Source organism: Trichomycterus rosablanca, chromosome 25, assembly GCF_030014385.1.
Source record: "Trichomycterus rosablanca isolate fTriRos1 chromosome 25, fTriRos1.hap1, whole genome shotgun sequence".
NCBI classification, from domain to species: Eukaryota; Metazoa; Chordata; class Actinopteri; order Siluriformes; family Trichomycteridae; genus Trichomycterus; species Trichomycterus rosablanca.
The window spans coordinates 274,719-289,135 of record NC_086012.1 but is presented as its reverse complement, the minus strand read 5'-3'; the positions used below and the strand labels follow the sequence as shown (position 1 = coordinate 289,135).

Below are 14,417 nucleotides of genomic sequence, written 5' to 3'. Positions count from 1 at the left end.
TTAGAAATTTTACACACCATAAAGCTTTTCTTGCTTGTGTTTAGTTGATCTGCATGTAAAGCAGAAATTCTAATAATAATAATAATAATAATAATAATAATAATAATAATAATAATAATAATAATGAATCAACTCTAACCAAATTGGGTTATTACTGTAATTAGTGTTTGGAATGCGAAAAGAAAATCTTTTCTTTTATATGGGTTTTTATTTTATTAAAATTATTATTTCTACTTTTTGCTTTTTTTCTTTCTCTGTAAATGAAGAGACTGACAGGAGGAACCAGAAAGATTTTAAATAAAAACAAGCGTTAGATTCATTTATTAATTATATTAATTACTAAATATTTATTTATTAGTTTTTTGTATTTAACTTAATAATTATTTTCTACAATAATTAGACATTTAGTCTTTAATTTGTTTGATATGTTAGCCTATACTGACAGAAAAGAAGGAGCTGATAAACAGCAACCACAGAAGCTTCAGAGAATAAAGATTCTATACAAAAAACATTATCGTTTAATTTAACAGAAACACCAGTGAGCAAAATAAATGATATTCCTATTTTTCTGTTGTTCTGGTGGCTCCATGTTCAACTCAACCTGGATTTATTTTTTTAACAATGTGAGATTTTTGCCCACAGGTTAGAGAGAGTGGGTGATGTTATTTATTCCTGGTTTTTTTATGGTAGTTCGTTCATTTCCTTTGGATTTTTGGGGTGTCCCTGTTCTCCCTCACTTTTGTGTTATTTTTGTGTTATTTTATCACAAACAAAGCAATTATAATAAAATCCGAGTTCTCCTGTGCGAGTCTGGTTTCAAATCCCCAAACCGTCTCATCTGGACAGATTCCCATCCAAATCTAAAGAGGGGTCAGAGATGTTCCACCCGCATTAACAGCGCATCCAAGCAGCTGGTCCTCCAACCAAACAGCCACAATTAAGTTATGACAGAACACATTTCACCTTTTATGTCAAGTGCAACTGAGATCCTGAAGGTTCTTCAACAGGTTCTCCATTTCTTCACCTATAGCGTCAGGCTCTGCAGATACCTCTCAAACATCTACACCAAAAATAAAGGACATATAGAACATTTGGTTTTTTTACTAAAGCAAAAGAACATTTTAGTTTCCTAGTTTATTATTTTACTGATTTATTTATGAGGAAGGTTATTTTGCAGATCAGGAGCTTTTGCACCATGAGATCTTTAATAGACCAAGCGTTCTTACACTTTCATACGTTTATATATATTTTTCTTGCACCCTTTTTTTTAGAACAAGATCAATGTTTGTAATAATGTGTGCATAAAAAGTGCAGGTGTTTTGGAGGGGGCTGAAAAAATGAGAGCAGGAATATAAATTACAGGAATGGATACGGAGCAGCACTTGCACATAACCTATCAGCATGAAAGTCGCTGTATCAGGGGCAGAGCTGAGCTTCTGTGTCCCAAATACCATCCTATATACTAAATAATGCTAAATTACATGTCCCGACAATTGTGTGAATTGAGACACAGCCGTCCGGCTTGCTGCTTAAGCAGTCTCCGCTCGGCTGGACCCTTTTATACCCCAATATTTCATGATGATTTGTTATGCGCTCTCTTAACATTGAAAGGGTGCAACTTTGTCCCTGTGTAAGGCCAAATCTCAGATTATTTCGCCCATTGCTCTCTCTCTCTCTTCTATAATGATTTAAAAAGCCTGAAGGACACACGAGCTCTTGTGGGTTGAATCGGGATGGCGCATGTGAAGGCGGTGGTTATTTATTAATGTGGAGCACTTTGTAACTGGTCCCCATCCGGCTCTGAGCAGAACACCTTTATACTTCTTGTCCTTTGAATAAGGGGTAAGATTTTCCCTCTCTCCCCTCCAAAAAAACCCCGCAAAGCTAATTCTTCTTTATTACGGGAAGGCCCGCAGCAAGGTGGACGCGCTTTGGCCTGAACGTGAACGCGCTTTGGCCTCGGTGCGCAGTTTGGAAGTAAATGGGATGGAAACTGAACTCGGGCAGGATCAGGCTGAACGCTCGCATTGTTCTGCTCTCTTTTCCAAACATAAGACATTAATTAGATGGTAGCAGTTTTATTTAGTCCCAGTCCTGAGCTTTATTTGTGTGTGAAGCCACTAAAGCTTTGCTCTACAGTCTCAGGCTTTTCCATTCAACAGGTTACACACTAATGAAGCATGAATGTAGAAGAACAACAAGTGGATGAAGAGGCACAGTTTAGAGGGGCAATGTCCCACCAGGGATCTCCATTCATCTGTCCAAAGTGCTCCGGGTGCACCACTTTATCTACAGCACCCTGAATACAGCCAGAAACCTGCAGGACTCTCAGAGAAAGAGAAAACACTCTCCCTTTTTTACACCAGCCATAACCGTTTGCAATGCAAAGTGTCTCTTTACTTCCTCACAACCTTCTAGTCTCCAAAATATTCCCATGACCAAGGTTTAGCACCCTGGAATCAACAAGTACAGAGTGCAGTTTTCTCCCAAAGAATGTAGAACATTGTAAATGAACCATCACAGCGTGGATTTTAATGATCAAAATGTTGCATTAAGCTTCATAATGTACAATTGATTTCTTTATTAATATTGCACCATCACCTGCAAGTAAAGTGTTGCTTTTTGTTGTGGTTGAAACTACTGGGTGTTCACATACTTTTGGTTATATTGTGTATACAGTACTAAAGGTCTGAAATGTTGAATTGACAATATAGAAAACTGCTCATTTAATTCAGCTTTTAATGAAACGCCGATTTCTTAATAATCAGAATCTTAGATTGATCAGCACCGCCAGCATGACACGTGCTTCCTTCCCTGCAGCTCTGGTGCATCAAATAATTACAATATAAAGACATTCGGTACTCTGGATACAGACATTTCTCTTTCCAATTTTCTTGGTCGAAATTATTGATTTACTTTAATTTATAAAAAAAATTTACAAATGAAAAATATGTTAGAAATGTTGTCTAATTAGCAGAACAATAAAAGTGTAAAAATATAATGTAAGACATATTGGATGTTTAGGAAGACAAAACGACTATTGCAAAAAAATATAAAAATATATAAGCTGTGACTGAAGGATTATTAAAATGATTCAAATATTAAAATCTTAAACCTGCCGATTTTAATTATTTAAAAAGGTCAAATTAATTCAGTGCGTAAAAATTATTTGGTGCGTAACTGCACCCGGAATCATTAACATGAGGTTTAATCATGAAGTCATAAATATATTTTAAAACATCATTAAAACATAAATGTAAGAAATAAAAAAATCTAAGTGATTTTCTGATCAGAATGAAGTAAAACAGAGAATCCGGTGTGATGAATCAGCGCGCAGTCAAGTGCAGGATTTTGGAAAGCTGTTGTGTGTGTTGATTCTCCTGTTGAGTACCTGTTCGGCACACGCCAGGAGTCAAAAGAAAGTTAACAAAGTCCCTGAAACACACACACACACACACACACACACACACACACACACACAGAGAGAGAGAGAGAGAGAGAGAGAGAGAGAGAGAGAGAGAGAGAGAGAGAGAGAGAGAAGATAAAAGCTCTTTGAAGTAAAGAACCCTCTGCAGGATGAAGGAGTACAGAAGAGTCAATGATTCAGAAAGAGGAATGTGTGTGTGTGTGTGTGTGTGTGTGTGTGTGTGTGTGTTGTATAGTGTGTATAGAGTTGGAGAATTTATGGAGAAATTATACAGCGGGTTTGTCAGGTAAAATCTCGGACCTGTCCGGAGCACAAAGCCACATGCTGAGGATTAATGCCCGCGCTCCTTTCTCTGCCCTTGACAAATTGGATTTTTGGGGGTCGCTCGGGGGCCCATAATTGTCTCCTGAGCGTTTTTGGAGCGGCTCATTATTATAGGAGCCAGGCAGGGGGGGGCTCCATGTGAGCAGCTCTCACACATACACAGCTGTTGAAAAAAAGAGCTCAACTCTCGGTTTCTCAGATCCCCCCCCCCCCCTCCATCCTCACGCCCCTTTGCGCATCTCAATATTTTAATGGCCGGTTAGAAAAAGGCGGAGAGCGCAAACACGCGGCTCATTCCACACACGGACGCAGAGCTGAAGTGAGTCTCCTCACTGTGTGTGTTCAGTTCAGTACATTTCTGAGAGACTCCGGACCCACCTCATTTGGGTCAGTCATGCACGGCTGCCGCACTCCTCCGGTCGGCGTGTTCGCGGACGGCAGCATCCCGGCCGGAGCGCGGATCGGTCCGGTACCCGGAATCTTTCGGCTGGGCAAGTGCGCATCTGACCGGAAAGAGGTCGGAGTTAAAAAGAAGGTAAAAACTTTAATTACAGAACTTTTAATCTATTAATGTAGTTTAATATAAAACAAACAAATTATCTATTAATCAACATTATAATAAAAACAAGTCAGGTTTAAATAGAAACATTAATAAGTAATAATAATCAGTACTTAATAAAATATAATTATTTACGGTAAACAGCTTTAGTAAAATTATTTTAAACTTTAATATGCTTTACTAAATTATTATCATTAAAATAAATAAACAAGAATAAAAAAATTAAGAATTGTGTCATGTAGTTTAAAAAGTCAATTGATCAAAATGTTTTACAATAATTAATCATCCCAATAAATAATTAATAATAAATAATAACTATTAAATGAGTTGCAAAGCTCATATATTGCAAAAACAATTATTAGTAAAACTAAACTAAATATTAAAACATTTTAATAATAATAATAATAATAATAATAATAATGTCAGTAAGGGTGATTCTTTTAATATTAATATATAAAATAGTAAAATATTCTAAATGTAAACATCTACTATTAAAATCATAGATAATTTATTAGATTATAATTTAACCTAACGAATAATAAAATCAAAACAAATAAGAACTTAGTTTTTAATGTGTTTTCAAAATGAAAGATTTACCAAAACCTAAATGACTTTAATAATTAGTAAAGAAAAATAATGTTATTTTCTGTATAAATCTAATCAGTTCCTGTGCGGTGGGTCCTGAGCTGTCAAACTGAATCCAACATCTTCATCAGAATCAGACTGGAAATAATTCAGATGCGTTACAGATTAAATAAAGTTAATGAATTCATTAATTCGGTAATCCTAATTACCGATTAAATAAAATTTTATTTGTGTGGCGTTTTATTTTACTGTTATTGATAAATAATCTGGTTATATCAAGACTAACCAAAGATTCTAACCAAATACAAGCAAAAATGGTTTGCATTAAATATAGCGCATTTATAATTATTATAAACATTTAATTTATTATCAATGGTTCATCAAAACAGTTTGAATTAAATAATACATGATCTGTTTTAATCATTTCACTAATAAAATGGTAAATAAAATTACAGCGATTTTGATATCATATTTACAGTCATTATTGGCCCAGTTACCTGGTTATTTAGCTGCTTATTAAAGATAAAAATGATTTTATTTATAGTGTGTAATTTATGTGCAATAATTTATTATCCAATTTACTGTGATATTTAACAATATTATATTACCAATATCGTCGCTTCCACTGCGGCCCAGTTAGGTGAACGATTATTTACAGCTGTATCCCAAAAATCCACAAATAATAACCCCTCTATAACCCCTCACCTGACAGGAGTTCTGTGTGAAACAGGCGGATCAAGATTTGTGATAAAATGGTTCAGTTTAATTGTGCAGTTAAACTTTAATTACCGGAACATCAGGTCAGATTAACTTCACTTCATATTTTATGTATCAAAATATAATAATAATAATAATAATAATAATTATTATTATTATTAAGTAAGCAAATAAAACAAATAAAACACCAAATGTACAAATGTTGCTTTTAATACTGAATGTTGTAAATTATGTTCAAAGAAAAAAGTCCTGCAAACTTTTTTTTTCTTTGGTGTGTTAAAAATTCAGAAAAATCTAAAAAACGAATAAAGAAAAATTACAATCGATTTAAAATTACATTCGTGTTGGGCTGTAAATAAATTGTTGCTTTTAGTTGAATGTTATGAATAAAAATATATTAAAGGCTTTGAAAGTTTCTTGTTTTACAATAATTACCACCTGCACAGTTTGGGCACAATGATGGTGCATGTATTTATATTTAGATTTATTATAATAAAGTTATATTGTGACCACGCCCCTCTTTAGCGCCTGATGGATGTACGCTCGAGGCTACAGACGCTTTTAATCATTAATTTGCGGCTCCGCACATTCATTCTTCATTTCAGCGCAACTAAAGCGCATTTTGTGCTCAGAAATGATCGGTGCTGTTTAATAGAGCAAATAAACACACATTAAAGCGCCGTGTGTGTGTGTGTGTGTGTGTGTGTGTGTGTGTGTAATTAATGACCCCCAGGGGAACCGGGGCGGCGTCCCAAAATTAAATGAAATTAAATGGAAACAAATTGAACATACATTCACTAAAACGCTTCAGAAGCGACTTAAATTCTCATTAGAATGAAATTGAATTAATCTAAACTTGTTAAATCTGTATTAGCCGGGTGTTATTATTAATTTAAAACCATGTTTTAGGTGAAACGTTTTTATGTTTGGAAACTAAAATACATTTATAAAGTGTAAAATTCTAGAAAATTAATTTCTCTCTAATTAATTATTCTCACGCTGGATTTAAGAAAAACGCGCTTTATTAGAAACCTGAACTTTACCGCTGTGGAGTCAATTTTGTAAATATAAAGACTTTTAAAATTGTCCAAATTAATTGTTGATTTATTGTACATAACATTTCGTTGATTTATTTCACATTTCGGATTGAAATTTCATAAAAAATAACTTCCAAAAATCCACCAGCTCCAATCTTATACAAAACTTACAAATGTGAGTAATTTCTGTGTTAAATCCAGTGAAGCGTAATAAAAAGAATAATATTATTAATAATAACGACAATAATAGTAGTAGTAGTAATAATAATAATAATAATAATAATAATAATAATCATGTGTTACAGGTGCGGATGGTGAGAGGAGAATTGGTGGATGAATGCGGTGCTGCTGTATCAGACTGGATTTTATTAATAAGATCTGCTCGGAGCAGCCAAGAACAAAACCTGGAGGCTGTGTCAGATTTACCTGGCGGACAGGTGAGTGCGGATTAACCAATCACAGAGCAGCATTACAGATCGGTTCTGCGCGTTACTCTGATCTCTGTGTAAATGTAAGGAATAACAAAATACCAAATATGTATATAAACTTTAAATATACAATACTAACATAAGATATTTTAATATTAATTGATGAATTTAATTAGTTAATTAGTAAACATGACGTCATTAAAACAGTAATGAAATCTGAAGCAGCTGCTTTGTTTACATGTGCTGTATTAATGACTGTTTGTATATGAATATTTGTGATGCAGATATTTTACCGGGTTCTGAGGGAGATCTCGGCCGGTGAGGAGCTTAGTGCTTGGTACTCCGAGAGCCTGGCACAGTGGTTCCATATACCCACCACTGCCACACCCACCCACGACGAGAGAGGTACGAGAGAGTATCTGTAACATCACAACACTTACACACTGCAGTTATCTTCAGCAGGTCTCATTCACCTGTTCACTCACTTATTCAGATTCAGAGGGAAATGTGAACTAGTTTATGTTTTTGTCAAAAAGGATACAACAGTCCCACTAGGAGAAACACAGAGAACATGCCAAACTGCACAAAACTGTAAACAGAAGCGGGGATGAAAACTGGGTGGCGGGACCAACAGTCTCCGCTCCACTTTACAAACTTCTGTTCTTTATTAGAATAATAATTATATTTATGTAAAATATAAAAGTATTATATTAGTATAATATATTTTGTAGTAATTTCTTTTAAAAGTAGTAAAATAGTTTAATTTTATTAGTACTTTAACTTTAACTGAGTTTAGTAACTGAAACTCACAAAATAAAGGTAAATAAAAGAGGTAAAAATTCTAATATAATTAAAAAATCTAAACAGAAAATATTAGACTGAGATGAATATGATAAATTTACTTAAATCTAATAATAATAATAATAATAATAATAATAAATCGTTGTGTGATGATTTGCATGAATTATAAATACATTCTATTAATTAAAATTTCTGTTATTAAAGTGATTAAACAGTCGTGTGTTCAGTGTGAATGATTTTTTGTTTTATAATGTAAATATTTAAGTAATTGATGGAGTAAATGAACCTGTGAGGCTGTTCTGTTTAGGGACAGTAGTATTTTCTCTCTGTGTTGTTTTGCTGTGATTAATGAGATTTAAACTGAAGCGACGCTTTTAATCGGATTATTTTTGTCCCACCAGCAAAATCCTGAGATTTTAGATGAAATCCACTTTAGTTTCAGGAGGAAAAGATCTGAGGATCAGAGAAATAAATACTGAGATTTTTTTTTCTCCAACACAAGCTGCTTCATTCACAAATATGAATGACTGCAATAAAAAAGCGATTTTTATGGAGTGAGCGTCTATAAACGCGACTTTAATAGCTGAGCAGATATTTCTGAAAGGTGTTAAAAGTGTTAAATGTGAATGATGATCCCGATGGGACAGAGGAAGCACATGTTACACACTCATCTATATTCATGCGCTCACAGCTCAGTGAAGTGAGAGAGAGACGCGCTGTAACGCTGCATTAGCGCCTATTGTTACACCCTGAATACTGACTTTTATTAGCGGGGGGATTATTATTATACTGCCCTGCTGTAGTGTGTGTGTGTGTGTGTGTGTGTGTGTGTAACAGATGGGATGGTCCAGACTCATTGTGCGTGTTTGTTGTTTTTCACGAATCGCGATTTCAAGCAACATCTGCTTTCACTTCCACGGGAAACCGCGCGCGCGTGTGTGTGTGTGTGTGTGTGTGTGTGTGTGTGTGTGAACGGCAGATTGCGCTTTTTATTGTGACACCAATTACAAATTCATTACATCAATAGGCCGAGTAGGTGACGTCATATCAACTGGTGTCATCATGAATAGGCTCTATTAATCATTTTTCTGTCAGATTAACTAACCGCTTCATCTTGGTCAGGGTTGCGGTGGGTCAGTCTCCACTAGGAAACCACCCATTTACTTAATACCCCTGTGTAAGAAGGTAATCAAGAGCACCCTGATTACCATGTTTTGGGAGGTTAAGGTTTTGGATTAGTAATCAGAGGATTAAAACTGCCAGGTTGACTCAGTTGGGCCCCTAAACAAGGCCCCTCAATATCTCTCAATAACACTCAACATCTTGGACTGTATTTGGTCTGAATTGTAAGCTGCTTCAGTAAAAAGCGCCTGCTGTAAATGTACCAAAGGGAAAGAAAGATCAAAAGAACAAGAAGAGAACATGCAAAACTCATGAACAGAGACCCGAGGCAAGAGTCAAACCCAGGTCCCCGGGGTCCATGTTGCTTTGCAGCACCTACTCATAATTTACTCATGTACACTTCAAAAAAGTATTGGGACGCCGATTCTAATCATTAAATTCATGTGTTTCAGCTGCAACAGGCACTAACAGGTGTAATACATCAATCATATAAAGGAAATGACATGCTTACAGCTTTGTAGCAACAGTTTAGGGAAGGTCCCTTCCTGTTCCAGTATGAGTGAGCTCTATAAAGAGATGAAGAGATGCTCCAGTGTCCTGCACAGAGCCCTGAGCTCAGCCCCTCTCAGCAGCTCTGGGATGAACCAGAACACCGACTGATCGATCAGCACCCAGCTGTACAAATGCTGACATCTTTTGTACTACTGAATGGGCACAAATTCCCACACACAGACATGTGTCAAAGTCTTCTCAGAGCTTCTCAGAACAGCGGCTGCTGTTCAAGCTAAAAAGCTCCCAATTTTGAATTGGGATGTCCAACAAGCTCATGGCCAAGCATCCAAATACTTTTGGTATAGTGTATATAGTGTATGTTTAGGATCCATCACAACAAGGTTCCAGTAAGACAATATACAGAGTTAACTATAGAAAGGACATTGAGGAACTTTGTAATATTAAAATATGAATAAATATAATGGTTTGTGTTTTGCAGGTGAAGAGCGCTACATCTGCTGGTACTGCTGGCGGATTTTCCGTTACCCAAACACACTAAAGGCGCACGTGCACTTCCACTGCGCTCTCAACACCAGAGCACCCGTGGGCCATGACCACGCGCCACGAGGACCCAACAACAACTTCAGTCGCTCTCCAAAGTCAGGTGACATCCCGAGCGGTGCCAACACGTCACCGTTTACCAACAAGGCAGCTTTACCGCGGCGAAGTAGCCGGGAGGATCAGGACCGAGCGCTCGACATGAGCGTGACCTCTACGGCGAGACATCATCCCGGACTCGTCGGCGGGAGCTCATGTGTGCCGTTCCAGCCTGGCGCACAGTCGGCATTCATACCCGCGGGACTCAACAAAATGTTCTCCTCACCTGAAGAGGTCGCTAACGAAGACGGAAAAGCGGATGCCCTCGGCTTCAGCAAGCTAGCTTATGCCCCGAAGGGTGGGCGCGCCCCTGCAGATCCGTTGCCTCCTCTGCCGCGAGGGTTTTCGTTACTGTCACATTTTGAGGAGACCTCAGCATTCAAGCATGTACCTCCTGGAACACGGTACCCTAATATCCCGCCCGGGTTCCCCCTCGAGCGTTTCTCATTGCCCCCGTCTTATAACGGAGACTGTGGCAGCATGCCCATCGTGCCCTTCACTGTATATAATGGGGAGCTGCTCTACGGGTCGCCATATTACCCGCTCAAATTTCACCTTCTCCGCTACCCGGATTCTGTTTCTTCATACTTCGGTGGTCCAGCGCTTGGCACTGATGTGAATCCAGCCTGCAGCTCGGTGGACAGGGACATGTCCGCACACGTCGACAAAACACGAGCCAGACTCGAGCCCATGCCCTCCATGACACACCCAGCAGTCTCGACTGGCACAAACGTGGTCATGGGCAAACCCAAAAAGGGTCACTTGTGTCTGTACTGTGGAAAACTGTACTCCCGGAAGTATGGACTTAAGATCCACATGAGGACGCACACCGGGTACAAACCGCTCAAGTGTAAAGTCTGCTTCCGGCCTTTTGGTGACCCGAGCAACCTCAACAAACACGTACGCTTGCATGCCGAGGGAAACACGCCCTACCGGTGCGACTACTGCGGCAAGGTGCTGGTACGCCGCCGAGACCTCGAGCGCCACATCAAGTCCAGGCACCCAGGACAACAGGGCATCAAAAAGAGGTCACCCGAGGAAGACATGCACCCGGACGATCATACCGAGGAACAAAAAAGTGATGAGGATAGCGATGTGGACGTGTGCTTTACGGACGATCAAAGTGACCAAGAGCTGAGTCAAAAACTATAGTCGACTTATTACAGACTTGTTATTATAATTAAATTATTAATGAACACTTCTGCGCTTTCTGTAAATTATTTTCCTCCAGTAGAACACACATTCATAATCTTCACTTCTGTTTTACTGTTCTTAACACGTCCTTGTCAACATGTTCTGTTTGCTTCACCTAAAATCCCTGAACGCTAAACCCATAAAATATTTAATTCCTATGAACAAAAGTGACGTGTTTTCATTTTCTTCATTATATACAAGTAGTAGAAAATGCAAATACACTGATACCGCTTAAGCTTTATTGTTTGTAACTTTTCACATAAACTGTGCTACAGGATTTACTTGCAATGCTTCTACGGTGAGACCACAATGGCAAACCACTAACTGGAAACCAGTTCAAATTCAAGTAGTGTGCAAAGCTCTTTGAGTCCGTACAGACACAAAAACGATCTTCAATTGCTATACAGACTGAATTTCTTATCTCTATAAGACCCAAAGCTTCACACAAAACATGCCAGCTAGCAGCATTCAAGCCAGCTAACTGTACAGCCTGCAAGTTTACACACAATTTCCACACAGTGTAAAGAAACGTAAAGATTTACAGCCAGATATCTGATTTTGATCGAACTGCTTCTCATTTTTGTCACATTTCAGCTGCAGCCTACACGACTCTGTGAGCTTATTACTGATACTTACCTGTGAGGTGACCAGATATTTTAATTCGATATATTCTAGGCTTACAACCAATGTTAATATTTATTAACATTAAAATAATATACATTCTTTTTCTTCCTCACTGTTTTCATCATCTTCTCAATCCTCTTTAACTCTTCACTTCTCTTTCTGACTCTTCCTCACCGTCCTTCCTAATTAATATGATCTAATTATGATCTTTTGTAATAATTAAGCTAATTGTGCATTAATTTTACTCCTTTTTTAATTTACGAGAAGCTAAATTGGACAGAATGAAGAGAGATGAGCTGTATGAGAGGATTATTGATAACGAGTAGCGCCCTCTGTTGGCCACGGTAGTAATAACATGCTGTTTGTTTACTGAAAACCTCCGATGCTTCGTTGTTTTCTTCTCATTTATAAAAGTTTATCCACATTAAATATTAAATATAAGTTTAAATGCTCTTACAAGCGTCAGTTTTCTAAAATCACGTCTTATCATCTTACCTGCTTGACCAAACCGCTAGTTTTTTATATAGCAAACCGATTTGTTATTATTCAGTACAGGCTATTCAACAATCCAAGCGTTTCTATTTCCTAAATAAATGTTTCACGAAACTGTTACTAAACTGATTTTGCAGTTGAAGTTATCTGAACATAAATCTGCCCTGTTTAGCCCTTTAGCTGCTTAAACTTTTCAAAACAAAACAGAGCTGTCTGAACATTTTTGTTTGATATATTTGCTAGCTAAATATATAAGCTAGCTAAAACAACAGCTAGTAAGAATGCTTGCTAGATGCTACAAAGCTAAAGCAGAGTGTACAGCTCTCTAAAACTCTTTACAGGAATTCAGAAGCAGATCAAATTCAACTAAAGTTCTTCACTTTCGCTTCACTTTCGCTTCACTTTGTGCTTAAACACTAACAGTTACACGTCATACAGAGTCGACGACAAGGCTGCGTTATAAACAATTAATAACTGTAAGATTTACCCACCCTGTTCACTAAGAACTCGTATACTGTAGATCATGTAGGGTACATCAGTTTGAATCAGACCCACCGCAACCCTGACCGGGATAAAGCGATAGTAAAAGATAAAAATGAACATGATAAGAAACCTTGCAAATCTAGTAAAGCTCGTCCGTGTATCGTATCAAACCCAGATCTGGAGATGCACTTTATAGAAGTCGTAGTTTACATGAAATAAATACAAAACAGTATGTAAATGTATTTTATTGTTTTATACACGACTCCCGTCTCTTCAGTCTCCTTTAGAGTCCATTAAAAAATGACAGTGAGGGTTGTCATAGATTTCCTATCCTAGAGTCCTATACTGGTGGATTTGCATTTTCTCCCCTCAGAAGCACCCTGCAAAATAACAACGTTCAGGACAATGTTTTACTACTACTATTATTATTAATATTATCAGTGTTAATAATGTTTTTATGTAAACCGTTTGTTTAGAATTGAGATTGTAAAAGGACATTCTTGATTTTCCTCAAATTCCTTTCACTGTAAGTTTTTAAAATAAATTATTCTAAATAAAAGTTTGATGGTTTGATCTTATAAACCTTTTATATATTTACAGTTTAGACCAGAAGTTTACACACAGTTATTCTAACTAATATCCTGATCAATATGCTGAAACGTTTCTGTCCTGGTGGGAGTGGTCCCTTCCAAAATGATGCTTCCCATATCCACAATAGTCTGAAGAAGATGAAATGAAGTAAATGATTGGAGATTGGACAAGATTTGGCCTTCACAGTCACCTGATCTGAACCAAACGAAACCACCCGCTCGTCCACCAGTATTACCATTAAGATTGACTTGCAAGCGCAGAATCCACTTCAGATCCACTGGAGGAACTGTAGGGTGGAGGAACTCTGAGATGTTCAGTTCTGATTTATGGTACCAGGCCAGAATCCTCTTCAGAAGATTGATATTTGTAGGAGATGTTGAAGAGTTGGGAGGTGATATAGAGGTGTTGGGATACAGAAACATTGCCACATGGCATGAAAGGTACAATGGAAAGTATTTTTAGGACGTTGAGTGTGAAGTAGGTGGCGTTTGAGGCATAGACTTGGTACCAGCATTATTTCTGAACATTAATGGGTAAACGGGTAAAACGAATGAACCCCTTCTGTGAAAACAGGGCTCTGTCGGGTGCATACAAGTAAATAATCTTCAGTTGGTTTTATGAGGGCATTTTCCACCCTGCTGAGCGGGTTGATCTCTTTGGTGTTGCACAGTCCCAAGACTCCATCAATCTGGATTCAAGCCAGAAATGATACACTCCCCCCTCCAGTCTATTCACCCCATCCAGCCCATCCCTCCTACCAGCGTTTAATCAATTAGTGCCATTCATTAGCTGGGGGCACCAGAAAGGCCGATTGATGGAGAGTCTCGGCCTTTCACACAGTTTCAGATCCAGGCAAAACATTTACTCACAGACCGGTGACTTAT

General features: G+C 37.6%; 1 protein-coding gene across 1 annotated transcript; it reads left to right on the top strand.

Annotated features, from left to right (window-relative positions):
• The first annotated feature begins 4,135 nt into the window (after positions 1 to 4,135).
• Positions 4,136 to 11,301, top strand: prdm13 (PR domain containing 13). Its single transcript, XM_062987213.1, has 4 exons — positions 4,136 to 4,286; positions 6,955 to 7,086; positions 7,362 to 7,482; positions 9,992 to 11,301. The coding sequence occupies exons 1-4, from the start codon at positions 4,146 to 4,148 to the stop codon at positions 11,299 to 11,301; spliced, it is 1,704 nt and encodes a 567-aa protein (XP_062843283.1). The 5' UTR covers positions 4,136 to 4,145.
• The last annotated feature ends 3,116 nt before the right edge of the window (positions 11,302 to 14,417 follow it).

Excerpts from the sequence above, each read along its gene's own strand:
- prdm13 (XM_062987213.1), top strand. The coding sequence starts at position 4,146 with ATGCACGGCTGCCGCACTCCTCCGGTCGGCGTGTTCGCGGACGGCAGC. Across the intron at positions 4,287-6,954 it reads AGGTCGGAGTTAAAAAGAAG|GTGCGGATGGTGAGAGGAGA; the intron begins GTAAAAACTTTA and ends CATGTGTTACAG. Across the intron at positions 7,483-9,991 it reads ACCCACCCACGACGAGAGAG|GTGAAGAGCGCTACATCTGC; the intron begins GTACGAGAGAGT and ends TGTGTTTTGCAG.